Here is an 18,601-nt window from a genome sequence, read left to right on the forward strand (position 1 = left end):
AGGATACTTGCAAAAACTGACCTGACAATATTATTGGTTCCAGAATCATCAGTGCTAATCTGTAGCAAGGAATAACATTTTGCCATCTTTTTTTAGGATAGCAGTGCCTCATACTTTTTGCATATACAGTAGAGTGCAAGGGGAAAAAAACCCAAAAACTAGCCCAATTCCTTCAGATTTCTCAGGCCTAACACTGAGTGTTTGTAAGAATCGATAACTGCTTTGTAATTATTTGCCCATTGATAAACTCCTCAACATTAAAATCCATACGCAATTGTTTACAGCTAAGACTGACAGCAGAGCAGTGCCTATTGCCTGCTGCCTGTTCTGACTTCAGGAGTCATGAAAAGACAAGTTGCTGCATTCAGGTCAAGTAATGTCTAACCTCCTCTTTATTGACACTTGGCTTTACAAACACTCCCTGGCTTACAGAGGCTGACTGTCATTGTTGACAGATCATTGCAAAGTTCATCTACTGATAGAAAATACAAGAGGCAGAACTATAGGGTATAACATATGTCAGGGAAATTTGGCTTTGATTTCATTTAAAAGGCCTAATTTGTAAAGCTGATAAATTAGCAGAGACTAGGTGATCAGGAAAAAGAAAATGTATGTGCGTATGGTAAGGCCAGACTTTTCTTGGCTTGAGTGACGGCTGTGCAGTACGTCAAGACAAGGTGGATATGGCTTATTTGTTCTTTAAGTGTCCTAACTGTTCCAGTAGTCCAAAAAGTACTCAATACATTTTCTTCTTAAAAAATCAGAATAACACAGAATGAGAACTTTCAAATAAAATGTATTCCTTGTATTAAAAATACTTCCCTAAAGTAAGGTACCATTCTGGGGAAAGCCTATCAATGGAATTCTACTCAAAGCCAAAGAGCAATACTGAATTATGCCTCATCTGGAACAATATTCCAGATGAGGCATAACATGGGCGGTTTGCAGTTTCCTTCAGTTTCTAATGTTTACTTGTGTTGTATAAGGAATGTTTAGCTGAGACATGCATTACAGATCAGCAATTAAAGCTAATTAAAAGCTGGTGAGGAGTAGATTAAATAATTTTTTTCCCTCAAAAATCAAAATACATCACATCACACTTTGAACTTTGGAAGGAATCTGGGAAAGAATCATTTCATTTTTCAAATATTGATCTAATTATGAAAACTACAGCCAGTTCTTCCATGTGCTAATTCACTGTATCTGTATAATATCTGTTGAGTGAGCACAGACAGGACAGCAGAAATGACCATATTGCTGTATTGGAATGTACAGGCTGTAGAGGTTTGGCAACCACTGCCCAGTCATAGAAAGTGGAAGACCCAGATAGGAGCAACTATGCTACAAATGCCAGCAGGGAGAAGCACAATATTGGGTTATGCTTTCTGCTACATTGCAAGAAATACTCTCCCCTGAAATGAAAAATGAAAGCCAAAAAAATAGAATTCCCACACCTTCCAGAATTAGAACAGCTATCTATCCTATTCAGGGATTAGGGGAAGAAACTCAATAGAGTCGGCAGCCTAGTACTGTATGTGTTACAGCCCGAAGAGCATGGAGTGAGCCTCTCAAATAAAGGTATGTTATTCTAAAAGTTTTTAAATGTGTCAAGAACAGCTACCCTTTGCTAATTGTTGTTGCGTTGGCAACACTGTAATTAATAGGTCGAGCAAAACCAACAGTCACTGAGGAGCAAGATATTGAAATTGTCAGCAGTTATAAATATCTTGGCACCATTGTTGATTACAAGCTAACCTTTGAGGAAAACACATGTGACATGTGAAAGAAGAGACAACAGCAACTGTTCTACCTGAGGAAACTCCAGTCTTTTAATGTGTGCAGTACAACAGTGACTTTTTTCCATTGAACTTCTATTGAATCTGTTCTAACATTCGCCATGGTAGTCTGGTTTGTAACTTTAAACACACGCAATAAAAACAGACTGAGCAGGATAGTGAAGAAACTGAAGCAAAACTATCGGTGCACAATAGCTAATGCTGTCAAGACATCTAAAGTACGTCAAACAAATAGTGTGGAAGGCCAATTTAACTGTCATGACCACCCCTTGCACTGTGAATTTGAGCTTCCATCGGGGCATCAATTTAGACTGCCTAGATTCAAGTGCAATAGAACTAACTTATCCTTTAACCCCATGGGTATTAACTTGCTCAATTTGGACAATTAATTCTATATTTCACTTCAGAATTTTTTTCATTCTCATCAAACATGCATGTTTCTTATTTGTTAATGGGTTCATGTATTACTGTCTTGAATTCTTGAATTTGAATTTGCTCGTGCTGATGTAACCTCAGGTTTCCTTTTCAGTGCTGGCGGCAATCTGAACAGAGAGTTGGGTCTTTTTATGAGTGAACCTTCATGATGTGGCTTCAGAAGTCACCTTGACACATTGCACAGGGAACAAGGTGTGCAGCAAGAATGATGAGAAAATAACGCAACGCTAAGGACAGTGCTCTGACATGACAGGATTTATAAGTATTCCATAACTGAATCAAAAATAAAGACAAAATCGATATGCAGCTTTATGTAACTTTATTTTCATAAAGCATGTGCAATATTTATGTTTAGAATTTCAAACCCACTATTATTTGCCTTTCAAATTTGATTAATGTGTATCTACCAAGCTGTGCTGGTAAAAATGTTAACCGGTATCTGTCTAATCTCTAGGCTTAGTTTTCCCTCTCAAAACTGTACTGCAGCTCTGAAGTTCAGGCCTGAATACTGCCTTAGGCTATACACAACTCTCTGGTGTATGTTTCATTATGTATGGTGTTTCCAAGAAATAATTCTGATAATCAGCTCCATGCTAAAGAAAATAAAATACATATTAATCCCACCAAAATATAACAGCTAGGTAGGCCTCATATACAATCTATTTCATTATTCTTCTGTCTACTGCATGAAAAAATATATATACCGTATCTAGCTGCATAAACTATTTTAATATCCACACTTTACAACAATTCCTTGTCATCACATTAGAATAATCCTAAATAATGTACTTGAATTTTTTTTCTTGTCATCTCAAATAATGTGTGATGCAGTGCTTTCTTATATACAAGATATTTACATGTTTAAAACTGTTCTTCAAATAATGAGTTAAAACAAAAGGCTGTCCCCTTCAATGATATAAATTACAGTGCTTTTTTCTTGGGTTTTTACACGTACTGTATGATTTTAAAAAGGAAGTTGGATGTGTACACATGAATTTATTGAGTGGATGACCTTAATGTCTTTTAACAAAAACGATCGCAAAAGCAATACTGTATGTCAATTAAATGTGCCTGCAATGGCAATTGCATGATGCTGTACAAATAATACCCTGATTTCTCTGTAACAGTCAGATGTACTACACAAATAAAAAAACAACTGATCTGAATTTCACAAAATTTTGTGTGGAACGTAAAATTAAGTCTATGCAAGTTTTAATAAAAACTTACAAATAAGTTTATACAGGAAGGATTAAAAATGTAGTCTTCCATATTGAGTGTTCCAGGCACTAAATCAGTATTCATATTATGCACACAGTAGAATAAATATCAGCACCTGCAGTTTTCTTGGCTTTTGTTATCAGAGTAAAGTAGCAGTTATTGTTTTCTTGAGAATTCCAAATTCCAGAGTGACCTTCTGAAAAATGATTTCAAGGATGAGCTTAAATGCTGCTGCTACTCACCGAGACTGAAGAGTACTAAGAACTTCAGACACACAAATTCTCGCTGATCAAACTGTAAGGAACGTAGTTTGCCCACAAGCTCTTGTGCGTGGCTCATAAGATTATTCAGTGTAGCTCCAGCTTGGGAAGCAATTATGGAATAATCCACCTAAATAAGAGAGAAGAGCACAATGCACAATAAATTATTAAATAGGTATACAGTCCCAGACACATTCTCCTTTTCCAATAATATTACTAATACATTGTCATACAATTTGCTTGTTAAGCTTAATTAAACATATATATGTTTCACTGTTTATGAGACCACTCGGTTTATCCCTGTAAATAGAAAGATTTCTAGTGAACTAAGTAATGTTAGCCAGATGGTGCATGAACACTTAACTCAACAATTCCACGGGCAACCAATATTTGCATTTAAATGGTAAACAGGAGAAATATTCTATCTTTAAAGCTTTCTATACATTAGTGGCAGTGACAGCAGCCGCAGCCCTTGTCAGATATGCTACACTATGTGGTTAAATTTTAGGATTGTTGAATATCTTGTGAAAAATGCAAGCTCACATCTGAAAATGTGTCTTTTAATCTATAACTTCCCCTCAAACGGACTTTTAGAATGCATTAATAGAACTCTGCAATTTTGTGAAGTGCTAGCAGACAGTTCCTCAACAAATCTTATAATGAAGTTCAAGCGCATATGTCAGCTTCTTAAAAAACGGCAGCTGCAGTAAGTCTCGATGTGTTTTTGTTCTTTTTTTTTTTTCTCATTTTGGTTGGACAGTTCCCAGAAAATTGATTAAATTTGTAAAAAGAAAACAGCACACAGAAATGTACTGTTTCTATGGAATCCACAAATATTTCCTTGGACGTTCTCATTATGGATTTAAAAATTGCTCAAGTCGCACTTCATTTTTTCTTATCCAACTATTTACAATATCCCCACCCTTCTACCAGATGGATAAGTACTCTTGTTTTTTAAGAGATACTGTATTTTTCATTCTGCAGTTCACATTTGATTAGTATTGAGGCTTAGTGGATTCAGATGGTTGCTTTTCTGAACTACATTATGAACTTTTTTTACACATATTAAGGTAGAATCGATTCATTTGCTGGCGGGGGAAACGGCTATTGTTGGGAATCTGGTGAACAAAGTCAATCTTTCTGTCTTTTCCAGAAAGATGTTTAAAATACTCCTGTTCTACTGTACTCTATCATAGTAAACTACCTAAATCTTCTTAAAACCAGTCTTGTGATATGTTTTAAACTTTAACTCAGAAGATTCTGGTATCTTTTGGGGTACTGTAACTTTGTACAACACCTCCTGTACAGCAAGCTCATGTCTCCTTCTAAACTTAGCCTGCACTGCCTATTGTACTGTACATCCTAGCACCACAGCAGGGAGAAAACTAAAATGAAAACAGCAGCATAATGAAGATCAAATAAACAAAGGCTCTGCATTTTTCCTTTTCTTCTTCTGGACACTCACGTTATCCATGAGGGGGGATCTTAGGAGTTCCCAGAGCTCTGTTATGAGGCTTCATGCAGGCCCTGTGGCCCACAACTACTCTTTCAGGTGCACTTAATATCTGCAGCAACAGCAAATTTGTCTGGGAGGCAAGTCCTTAGCTGCCACTCACTGTAAGCAGGCCATATTAAATTTTTATATTTATTGACAATTCATTACCATAATTGACTGCACTAGGGTTTCTGGAAGAAGGTAGACGGCTGCCTCCTAAGCACAAGAACGGGTCCCTCGAGCAGGATTTGCAATTAAAAATGAGGCAGTTTGGAATTTATTTATTGTGTAAATATGATGAGTAGAATTTTTTAGCTCAGGCTAGAGAATTCGAGATGCACACCGGTTCTTTTTTTTTTTTAAGGGTGTAAAAAATTATGAGTCAGTGAAAAGCAGACCCCCAAAGGTGTCAATCAATTTACATAAAATCAACTGTGCATGAAATAACTTCAATGAGAACCCCAGCTCAGACACCATTCCCTTGCCTTAGTTTTCTTACCAAGAATAAAGGAGTTTATTGTCTGACCACTGCTAAAAGACTTAGGACAATAATCTGTATTGTTACAGTAGATACATGCACTGAACTGCAATGGAAGTCCGGCAACATCTGGTTGTTAATCAGACATCAGGCCCATCCTTTCAATGAAAAACTGCCACGTTTAATGGCTCTTGTCATGAAAAAAATCTATAAAGCAGATCTTTGTAATTAATTATGTGAGGGTAGTTTTTTTTTTTACTACCTTACATAATTAATCTGCATTTCTGTTTCTAAACCTGCTGGAAATGTCGTTTCACAAGAATACCATAAAAGAAAATAGTTGCACGACAGTTTTTAATATGAAATAGATGAGTAGAATGAAAGAAGTTAACAGCTAATTCGAGATCCGAAGTGTCTCAATATCACTTTTTAAAATTGCTTACATTAAGTGTGCTTGGGATGCAGTATTGTGTTTTTCGAGCATTTATGCAGCTTAAGAATTTGACTTACTAATGTACACTACCTTATCTTTAATATTTCAATGTGTCATATTAAATATAATGTAAATGTTGTCATATTTATTTTTCTCTATAATCACTGTTGAAATTACATTTTTATAGAGAAATAACTAAGAATCAATCTGGATTTTTCTAGACGAGGAGTAAATTTTGATCATCCCAAAGTATCATATCTGGAACTTTTAAAATGGATCTAAAGTATTTCCTTCCTAGAGATTTACTTCAATATTATTACAAGCTGCTAGCAGTAATGTGTGTCAGTGGCACGCTTGATTGCAGTTCCTTTGGTGTAATGTTTCAGTTCATTTTTTAACTAATCCATCTCAGTGTATACTGCAATTCCACAGTGAGGTATACATAGATACATTGACACAAGAGGCAGTACAAACAACATCTCTTCTGACAGCACGCCTGTGCAAACCCTCAGAGGAATCTCATAACATTTATATTGAAACACTAGCAAAGTAAAAACAATGTCTACATTTCTGACGTTACTGGAGAAGTTTGCTCCTTCCCCAGTACGTGATACAGACTGCAAAACTCTTCCAACTTGTTATCCTGAGCTAATTGATCATGTCCGTGCTCCACAAATGCCATTAACATCTTGCACATGCCCCTTTTAGGTAGATCCCACACACCCGTTTTGGGATGATTTGTACTTTGCAAGACGGCTGTCATTCCTAAACCACTGTAAAGTAACGGAAGATAATGAACAGATCGAGTGTACCCCTTCTCCCTGAAGACCTAGCAATACCAGCTGTTCATTAGCCAAATTATGCAAATGTTACAGCACTTCACTCATCCCAGCCGGCCTACAATACCAAGCAAAGCTTGTTCTTGTGTCTCAGTTTTTTTTCAAAACAGAAATAAGGAATGACAAACGAATGGGATGTGGACGATAGTGTTATCTGTAAGACTTCAGGTTCGCTAGGAGAACAGAGATAGGATGACAATAAGCCAGGGAGTGAAATTTATTAAACAAATGCAAAGATCAATACATTCCACTTTCAAGCTTCTGCCGAACTTTGCATTGCTGCGAATGCACTTCTCTGGATGAAACGCGTTTCGCAAAAGGGGAACGTGTAGCAAAACATCCCATTGATGTTTTCAAAGCAGAAAAGCAAATATTGTTTGTACAGTAGTGAAGTACAGTACGTAGCCCTGAAAGTTTCAGTGCACCTTTTAAACATTTTTCATTTCTGAAGGTTGTTATTTCTGTAATTTATAGTTGTGAGGCCAATAGTGTGTGTACTGTATGTTCTGGAGAAGTTTTTACAAATCAGTTTGAGCCCTTATTATTGGGACAGTACAAATTATTATACTCTGACATTATAGCTTTGTTTATGCTACATATAAGTCAGCAATACAGAATACTCATTAAATACTATTTAAAATATGTAGCATAGTAAATAAGACTCCAACATTAAAAAGCTTTGAAAACTGAATTAGCTGCAAAGCATACAGCCAGAAAAGGTAAATAGCTTTAGAAGTAAAATCGTGATATTTTTATTGCTTTGACAGAATGTTGACGGCGCAATTTATTCTTGTTCTTGTTCTCTTATTCTTATTAAAAGAAATCTGCAGAATGTATTCAAGTGGTTGCTATTTTTGTTTTTTAAAATTTGTTATACAGTAGCTGTAAAAATACTAATATACAATGTCAACAGCTGTGTGTATGACTTTAGGAGATTGTGTTGTATTTGTCTCTATATTATCATATATAACACATTCATAAAGTAATTTCAGGCACAACCAGTGAAAGAGTGCTCTGTCTATGTAATCATGCAGCTTACCTGTTGCCCAGTAACCAGAAGGACGGAGCCCTCCTTTCCATGTACCACTTGTCTGAAAATGTGGTCTAAAATTAAGAGTTCACTCCAGCAGTTCTGAAGAAGCTTCATTTGGTCATCAACCTGACATGAAAATGAAACTATTAAATCAATGGCATCTCCATCTACCTCTAATTGTTTCAAGTACTCTGTGTATCACAGAAATTATCCGTGAAATAAAAGAAGGTAGGGATCTGCATAAATGCATAGTATGAATGAATTAAAAAAAACACTGCTGCTTTAAATCGCAATATTTTTATACAATATCGTATAACTTACAGGACATTTAAATGAAGAATTGATCATTAAGAGACCAATTATTAAATCCATAAAACTGTTTTGTTCAGTGGAGGGACACGCACAACACAGTGCATTTAGCAAATATAAGAATAATATTTTAAATGACTTTACTTTTTCATGTTTCTTATGATAAACATTAAGTCAGTATTATTAAGTAGATGCTGAATGTAAGAAGAGCACAACAAAGAGACCTATAGTCTACATATAACCAGTTTAATAAGCTATGGTGCTGGCTGCCTATTAAACTTTGAACAAGGCAGAGTTGAGAATGCAGTAAAGTTACATTAAGGCTGCCATCTTGTCTTTTAGTAGTAACTTAGTAGTAAAATGTTTACCTGTTACTAAAACACAATGGGGAGATGTCACAGAGGCTGACTGAAAGTATTTATCCTGGGAATTTTGACATACGTCAAAGTGAACTGGAATTCTAAGGACATATGTTTCCCCATTTGTCAGTGTTACTGATTTAGCCACTGACCATGTGACACCACCCTGTGCACTCATTTATTATTAATAATGATTAAGTTACAAATTGCCCACAAAAAGTCTGTTTCTGATGCCAAGAATCAGTTGATGCTGACGTTAGCAAATGGGGAGTATAACCTAGAACAACACTGCTATTGTCAAAAGTAGTCTTTCTCACACCTCGCTGTGTTAATTATTACACTGTCCAGCTAGATGGAGAAAGACAGCATTGAAAGGGGAGATCAAATGAATGAGGAAAGAAAATAAGATTGTTTCCCCATTTTCTCCACAAAAACTATCCTGTGGATATTCTTATCTCACCCATGGAAACTTTTCTACAGACAGGATATTAAAAAAAGGTTTGTTTGCTTTTGTGTTCAGGATCAAGCTTTGGTCTTCAGCAAAATCATACAGAAATCAGAAGCTGTTTATATTTAATAGGGTTTACACAAAGTGGAGAGAAAAAATCACAAATGCTATGATGTCAATTGTCAGGTATGAAGGAGGTAGACGCTCGTTTTGTAATACATCTTAAAACAATAAAAAGAAAGTGATCTGTCCAAAGACACATCAAATATAATTGCAACAAATATTTACATTACAGTTAAGAAAATGGTGAAATAACATTTCCAAATATATATTGCATCTGTAGACAGCATTATATGAAAGCTTTTCAAAGTATAAGCAACTTGATTATGAAACAAGGCCCTACATATACAGTTTTTTATTTATGCTGATTATTCTTACCACACTTCCTTGTTACTGTAGTTTTTTTGGCTTTATCAGTTCTGTTTATTTTGAATGCAGCCAAAACATGGCTTTGCAGAGAATGGATGACACCACTTAAATCAGGCAGCAAGGCCTGTTTGGTCTAGGTTGAATGGAAAAGTAAAAACAGCTCTACACTGATCTCTAAACCAAGAGTGGGCTTGCTTCAGGAACTAAGTGAACCACATTAAAGTCTGCTCTATAAAATAAAAAAAGCCTGAGAATATGGGAATAATTTAAACAAGCACTTTTACACTCTTATGTGATAAAATCTGCACCATGTCTTGATTGCTTGTAGTTAATTTATCAATAAATTGTACAACTAGATAAAAACCTTCAAAAGGTGATTTAACCAAGAGTGGAAGGACATCCAAGTTCCTTTTAACCTTTGATAGAGAACATTTTCTTTGTTACTATACTAAAATGCATCCAGGATCACCAAATCTAAATAACATAAAAAAAGCTACAGGCACAAGGCAGGGTACACCCAGAATAGGACACCAGTCCATTGCAGACACACATTGCAGACAGACATGCACACATTCACACCAGGGTCAATTTTCCCAGAAGCCAATTAACCTGCTGTACCAGTATGTCAGTGGACTGTGGGGATGAAGCTGGAGCATCTGGAGAAAACTCACATCAACACAGGGAGAATATGCAAACTCCATACAGATAGCATCCCAGGTCCAGAATTGAACCCATGACCCCAGCACTGCAAGGCAGAAATGCTAACCACTGCATGACTGTCACCCATTATGTAATTCTGGGCAAACCTATTCTTACATTCTTAAGAATGCACACATACTGAACATCAAAATAAAATCATAACTCTGCTAATGGCAAATTCAAGAAAAACAGATTTTGAATATTGATTAAATGTTTTGTTGTCATTTTGAATAATTGATCATCCATGATTGTGTTATACTCAAGTGACTGTTGTATTACCACTAAATCACCTCATTAGTAAGAGAGTTGATTGCATACAGGAGATATGATGATTTAAGCCGTGAAATGCCAAGCGTAGAGAAATACAAGAAAGAAAAACAGATATGCCACACTTATCAAGAGAATTATGACTACGCATTGGTACGTTGGAGGCTAAACTATCAGTGCACTGTTGCTCCTGATCTAGTTCACAACTAGAAAATTCTAACTACCAGTCAGGTTACAACCAAACAGCCTGTCAATGACAGGTCATGATCTGAGAGACATAAGTCGGGACATCTTGCAAAGATCAATGAGAAGGTCCAAGTGTGAAAGTATGGCCAGGAGGGTCTAGTTACTACAGAACTCCACTTATAGTAGCTGATGGCAGCCTGACTACATGGCACTCTATTGATCAAGTATTGGGACCTCACTTGCTGTTCTTGCTCATCGTAACGTAACAATGTTGTTGCACAGCATTGCACATACGCTTCCTGCCATTGTCTTACTGGAAAGTCGATTTATAACCAAGTTTGAGCTCCTTTAAATGAACCTGGTTGTTGAATAGAATATCCCGATGTAGTTCGGAATTTGTCTGTCCCTCAATTCTAACACAGGCACCAGGGCCAGAAACTGTAAAACAAGCCCTCCTCCTTAGTTTACAGACGAGATGACATTTTTTTCCAATATGAACTAAATTCTTCCATATACGATGTCATACTAACACCAATGAGACTGTCCAAAAACAACCAATTTTCAGCCAAACATATGATTTGGTCGCTTAGTTGCTATTCAGCAAACCCATACCTATCATTCATATCTTAAGAGACAGTGTATCAGTTTTTTTGAAAGTCCCCAATTGTTGCCCTTCAGTTAAAGACTCCCAAGTTGCTTTCTTACCATATATTTGGGTAATAGGTTCTTGCATCCTCTTCCTGGGTGGGTAGCAACCTTCCCATTAGCCTTGAAATTCTAGGTTCACTGCAGGGCAACACTTGTAAAAAGGGGACAATTTATACACACCAATTAAACCTACGCAACATGGACCTGGCCAGTAGGAAGAAACTAGGACATCTGGGAAAAGGCCAAGTGATGACTAGGAGACCCCAGGACCCAAGCACTGAAAAGGGCAGCTAACTCCCATCTCATTGCACCACTAGTGAAACTACCAGCTGACTAAATGGACCAGAGGATTATATTTCAATTCTTTTTATTTGTTTAACAGTTTATTTAGAAAAATTAGCAATTATTTTGATATCGTACATTTTTGTACTCTCTAATGCTTATTGTTTGCTGGATGTTCATGTTTTCATTTAGACAGCAAACACCGAATGTATACGCTTTCAGTTACTGTACATTGAATTAAGGATTTAAATGCATTTGTAGGCTACTCTGCTTATCTTAAATGCCAATGTGTCATTTGTTTTTTTAATGCCAGATACTCAGTGACACTTTTTACTGTAATCCCAAGATCAAAAGATTCAGAAATTGTATATTTAATTACACTACTTATTTCCCTATGGCAAGAGCTTTGCTGCACACAAAGTTACTTGTGCTGCTGATGGCAAAAGATAGAAATGCTATCGAACCAATGCTATCAGGAAACGTTCAAAGTCCCAATACTGTGGTTGTTAAAGTATCTAGGAAGCAGGAAAAGATAATTTAACAGGGCCTGTGTACACTTTACTCTAACAGAATAGAGTGAAAGCATACATACATGAGAAAAATCCACCTAGGTAGGCAACAGAGCATGCAATGAAAAATTAAAGCCACCAATAACACTGAACATTAACTTCAGAATAAAAATAACCCCTTGAAAAACATGACAAAATGAAATGTTGCCTGGAAAAACACTGAAAACCGAGAAAAAGTATCATACTTGACTAAAAATGCTTTAAAATGATAAATATTATTTCCTCTTTCTTCACTTGACTAAAGTTAATGTCTCCTCATACACTACTCAATAGCTTCTGTTTAAATGCTAAATGTTATTGCACCTAAACGTTGCTTGGAATGTTTTGTTTCAGTAGGGATCGTCAACAGCATACAGTACAGTAGAAGTTAAGACTCATTTTTGCGATTGTTCAGTCTCTAGTCTTTTGAGTTGCACCGGTCTGGGGGAGTAGTGTAATCCAGAGATCTATTCTTCAACAATCCTAATGTTGCACAATAAAACTACACATGCCATCCAACAGTTCTACAGAATGCTCTGCATTTATCACATTCCACTTGAGAGATTGTGACTCAGACAGTGTCCTGAAAGGCTTATGAGAAAATGATTCAGTTCTCTTTGGAACAGGAATCAAAAGAAGCTCTTATTAAGAAACAGGAAATTAAAAAAAAAACAGAACTCTTCTCTTCATATTCAGTAGAGCTCCTAAAATGTAATATGCATATTACAAAATTATTTAAAATATATTAAAATGATAGATTAAACAGGGAATACAATAAGAATATATCCTGTTCTTTAAACCACTGATTTTCAAAATTAATAAAGTTTAGGTATATGAGTCTTGAGGTGATACAAATTGAACTGAATTTGGCTTTTGAAGAAATAATAAGCAAAAAGTGAAATGGTCTAAAATAAGACCTCAAAACTATTTTTATTCATTCTGTACAGTTAAGACAACTACTTTACCATATACTGTACATGATCCATTGCTTTCATTGGTAGACTACCACAAGCATTGCTCAGGGATCTCAGTAACTTTACATAACGAAGGCACGCAGCTTGATCTGCTTTAATAAGTATCTCTAGTTATGTTATTTCTTGAAAATAGATTAAACGGTTTGTTTCAATGTCAAGTGAATTAAGACAATGTTTACTTAAAATACTGTTTATTTGCATGCTTTAAAACATAGATGACTTCAGAACTACCTTCCAAAGCTACAGCCCAAAAAAACAAACATACAACAGAAACTAATAGCACTTTGTAGTTAAATGTTTTTTGTACATTTTTCTTTTTACAGCTCTGAATGCTATAATGCATGTCATACAGGACTTGTAGAAGTGGGGGAATTCACCTTTTACTGCCTATTAAAATGCATATCTACAGCATTTGTTTCATTATTGGGTATAGCAGCTGTTTTGAAATACTTTGCCCATATTACTTTGCCCTGATATTGAATCATTAGAACACAAATGAAAAGTGGAAGCCAATAGATTTAGAGAGGATACTGTGAGTACTTGTATAGTACAAACCTTACCATAATACCCATGGAGTAAGCAAAAATGAATGTACGTATAAGCATTCTTCTCTGGTGTACATGAATGCAATCTTCAGAGTACAGGAGATGAGAGCTGTTTAAAGAACGCGTACAATTGTCAAATCTAATCCCCTGGATGTGATACATACTTCAGCTGATGTGCCACACTGTGAACTTTCTCCACAGCTCACCCTGGAGACTCATAGAGAAATGCTTAATTCAAATCATTAGCCCTTCTTTTTATTCCTGATCCTCTGGAAATCTCAGTACTTACTTATTATCACACTGTTCCTATCTACACCTCTGGCATTTTGGCTCGACACTAAGAAATAAGCATCACAGAATATAAATAGGGTAGCTATGAGCATTCCTCTTTATTTTACATGATTCTCCCAGCAGCAATACTTATATTCCCCCAAACTATTGGAGTTTGCCCAAGCTTTATTTCACAATATATAAAAACCTCCCATTATAATATTTTCTTTCTGTGCAGCACACACTAAATGTGAAGATGAATAACTGTTCTAGCTTTTTAAAAGAGAAGTTCAGCCCATGACAAAAAGCAAAGACATTTTCTCCAGTCAACATCCCAGACTGAGACACTAGCAAATGCCTACAGCAAGAATTAATTGTGTTTGCGACAACCCTCTTCTCTCAGATACGCACATTAAATTTTCCAAGCGTAGGTTCAAAAACTCAGAATTTGGAAAAATTCAGAGGCACATACACATAGCTATCCCAAAACATGAGAAACTGGAAAAACCAGAGGTAAAAATAAAACCAGTTTCCCCTCCGAATCATCTCAGACACTACATACTGAATGAGTCTGAAATAAATTAAGCCAGACAAATTCCTTTCAATGTTTCCAGTTGTCATAAAGCTATACACTTTTTTAAAGAAAACAGTCTGGTCTGCAGTTTTGAGTGAAAGAATATATTGTTTTTTTTCTCAAAACATAGGAAAATAAAGCAATATTGGGTAGTACTTCAGGGAGAACTTAGAAGTCCTCATAATTCATAGCACAGGTGCACGCAGCACTAGATTAGTAAATGCAGGCACTGGGATAGCAAGATGCCGCAGTGAATGAAAATCACAGATACATCTCTTAAGGCTTCTCTGATTGGCTCCACCGGGTCAGAAACTATCAATCTCAGTGTTCACACAGGGTAGTGTAGTGTGGGAGGGCTTGGCTGATGGACTGCTGGATCAATACAGCCGAAGCATGGAGATTGATCAGTTCCCACGATGACCACATTGACAGACTCCAGAGTGTAACCCCTGACCTGTACAACAGATTGTATTCGACAGGACCCCCAGTCTTTCCAAAGTGAAAACAAAAGGTTCCGGTCTTTTTATTAATCAGAATTTTGGTCCTGAGAGGCTTCATGTTTACCTTTGTCTATGAGGCAGGGTAAGTGTGTTACTGCCACTTTTGTAACCATGTTGTGTTACAGATATTATTACAATAACTAAAAATATGAATTATATTAATTATTTTGGTGTGTTTCATTAAACTGTACTACAAAGCCAAGTCAGAATTACTCCAGTAGAAACTGATGGCTGACAAATGTTCCCAAAGACATGATTTCTCTGTGCAAATGTGTCTTCCACTTATACTGTACTACTTCTACAAAACATTTGTAAATGCCGGCGAAACACCTTTGTAGTTTCAAGGTCAGGTGAAAAAGTAACAAGCAACAAATTGTTTAAAATATTTTGAAATCTGTGTAATTAAATGCAAACTGTTGCAAAGCAAGGGACTGAAAACATACACAAAAACTAGTTTGTTCATGGTTGATAGGAGTTAAAAAGAAAACAAAACACATGAGGAGACCTGATATTATCTGTATGTGTAATCCAGGAAACGTGTTGAAAAGCTCAGCCATTATCACAAAAGATCTCTGCAATGATATTCTCACTTTAACAATAATTGTAAGCACTGTAAGTGCTCTCCCTGAGAAAAAGTTAGATTCTAAAATGTAATGTCTTTTGCCTTTGTTATCCTTTAGAACTGATCTACATACTGCAGATTCCAAAATTCCTTACAATCTTACGCAAAAACTTCTTTGTAATTTATTTCTTCCTGGCTGTCAAAATTAGTATTGTGCATTAAAGTAATTTAAAGGCTCTAGAAAGACAGCAACTTTCTACCACATTGTGAAATCTAGGGAAATGTGTTCAAAGGGATGAGGGTGTGAGAAAAAGGCATAGATTTTCTTTTTGGTTTCTTAGAGTGGGAAGTCTTAAGCCTAACAGGAGAGTAGCTTAAACCATTACAGCTTTTGTGTTAAGTATTGTAGTGCCTTAGATATATGTTCATAATAATATGAAAATGGCCTATAAGCCTCCAACAAGGGATTCCAGGGCTTAAAACTAAGAAGCTATCAACTAATTATCAAAAACAGACCAGACTAATCAATTATTCAGATGAACATTAGGCTTCTAATATACATGCAGGCATGGGAGAAATATTTCCCTAAAGTAACCCGATGCAGAAATACAGTGAGAAAATAATGCATTTCACATTTTAAATGAGTTCTAACTGCAGACGTGGAGTATTGATCTTTCAGCAATGTGCAATCTGCAAGGAACTGTTCTGCATTATTAGATGCTGGCAGGAGAGCTTTCCTTTTATTGCACACATTGTTTTATTTGATTCTGAATTTTATGTTTTCTTTGTGACAGAGTTGGTCACACACATGAATTTGTCTGACAAGAGCACAGGCATGCATGAAAATGATGATTGTATTAAATCCTGCATGATTATTGTATGCCATCCAAAGCACTGGAAAATACATAAAAACCTAAATGGATTGTTCTTTAAAAAGGCCAGAATGCAATTCCATCAATCCTCCCCCCAAAACCCTCAAGTTTTAGTTCTGACTGATGAAATAAGATAATTCATTGCAATTATATAACAGTTGTATCCCAAAGTGTTTTACAGATAGGAGGGGAGCCATTTTTCCCCCAACACTGAAGTGCAAAACCCACTGGAGTAACACATCGCTGCCATTAAGCACCCGAAACCACAATACACCCTAGATCAGGAGAAAAAGAGATAAAACTGGTTCACTAACTGATTTAAAGGAGAACTTTAGAAAAGCAGATTGTGCAGGTATAGAGGGGAATTGAGCCTGAACAAACACCCCTGCTTATAAGAACACTAAAATGGGATCTCTTCTAGAGTATGCTGTCAAATTAGTATTATGCACTAAAGTAATTTAAAGGCTCTAGCAAGGTAGCAACTTTCTACCACATTGTGAAATATACAGTAGGTGTGCATGTTCAGCTATGCAAAAAATGGGACTTTTCAAGCAAGCACAAGAAATAGTCCGGATATGGCTTAGATCACATAATAAGATCACATATTGTAGATAACTACGTACATTACAAAGGAACAGCTTCAATTAGGTGTAATAATAACTAATTTCTTGCATTTATAGATCACCTTTCATCCCTAAAGGATCCAATAGTGCTTTAAACATACAGTAGGAGAATGTCCACTTTATCTAATACATAAGCAGCCTTGACTTGATCAAGTAGTCAGGACATTGGTGTAATGTTTCAGCCACTGGTTAACCAACACTATCTCCAGCAGCAACCTGCTTTTTCTTGGAATTTTACATTCCAGTACTGCAATGAAGTTAAGACAGATATACTTATGCCTAGTATTAATTAATATATCATGGCATTACAGGACAAAAGGACACATAAGAAAAACTGTAGGAAAAAAACAGGGTATTTGTTGAGCACTTCATGAACAATGTCTCTTTATCAGCTTTATCACATAAAGTAACATGCTAAAATTAAAGAATACATGTGTTATGACAAGACTGATTGTCCTCATCCTCTAATCATTGCAGCTATTAATGTGTGTACTTTTTGGCGATTGGCTTATGGTTTGTTTAACTATTGCTTCAGAACTTGAAAATCCACCATATCCCAGCCACCTTTTGACAATTTGTCTACGGAAAATGGTTTTCTAAACCACATTAGTCTATTAAGTGTATCTTAAAATATGTATCTGTTTAGCCACAGCTGAAAACATTGACCTGCATGCTTTCTTATCCTTTGTTTCAGAGCAGACCATCAGAAAAAAAGAATGTTGAAAGAGAAACATTTATTCTTACAAATGATTATATGCTAATATGAGTATATTTTTCAATGTAATATAGAGATAATACAGATGTAAAACAGAGATATACTTAGTTATATTTTCCTTTAAATAATACGCATTATGGCATTTTGTAAACTCCTAAAGGTCCTGTTGTCACAGGATATTTAAAAACATACAGTAACATGTTACATATTATAATTACCACTGTCCAAATGAAGTTCATTCACCTTTCAATACTGGTTATAAAATAATTCTGTTTAAGAGAAGACCTGTTCTCTAGCTCTACTTTTTGGTATTTGTGTGAAGGTAAGAGGCAATTTTTTTATTCCCTTTAAAACAGAGATTTAAGCCTTTTTGAAATTACATTTTACTTATTATACGGTACTTTCTCATTTCAAACACATTCAAACAGTCATTCATCAAAACACAAATCTAACCATCTATGTTAGCTAAATGTAAGCTCCTTGTAAGCTTATCCCACACACTCTCTGTCTTATGAGGTTCTTTGGTTATCTATTGTCTTTTAACTTTAAGCAGCCCCAAGCTTAAAATAGTCAGCTGTAAATAAGTGGCAAAAATAGATGTGAAAGACAACTGCTGACAGCCAGTGACAGATTCCCTTGACACACCAGCAACCCTTGGCCAACACAGATTACATACAGATAATTAAGGCAGTAGAACACAGTGTAATTAGACTGCTCACTTTTATAACTCCACAAAAGAAAGAAAGCTCTGAAGAGATACGAGCAAAGATCAGAACACATTTTGTAGTGTATCTATAGTGTATT

General features: G+C 35.9%; 1 protein-coding gene across 2 annotated transcripts in view; it reads right to left on the reverse strand.

Moving 5' to 3' along the window:
* nr5a2 (nuclear receptor subfamily 5, group A, member 2) overlaps window positions 1-18,601 on the reverse strand; it is a 59,984-nt gene that overhangs the window by 17,966 nt on the left and 23,417 nt on the right. For both annotated transcript variants that reach the window (XM_088928319.1, XM_088928320.1), the window contains exons 6-7: window positions 7,994-8,113; window positions 3,692-3,839 (exon numbers count right to left, since the gene is read on the reverse strand). In XM_088928319.1, the coding sequence (XP_088784445.1) occupies window positions 3,692-3,839; window positions 7,994-8,113 (268 nt within the window). The remainder of the gene's footprint in view (window positions 1-3,691; window positions 3,840-7,993; window positions 8,114-18,601) is intronic.

Source organism: Atractosteus spatula, chromosome 11 (genome assembly GCF_055471065.1).
Source record: "Atractosteus spatula isolate fAtrSpa1 chromosome 11, fAtrSpa1.hap1, whole genome shotgun sequence".
Lineage (NCBI taxonomy): Eukaryota > Metazoa > Chordata > Actinopteri > Semionotiformes > Lepisosteidae > Atractosteus > Atractosteus spatula.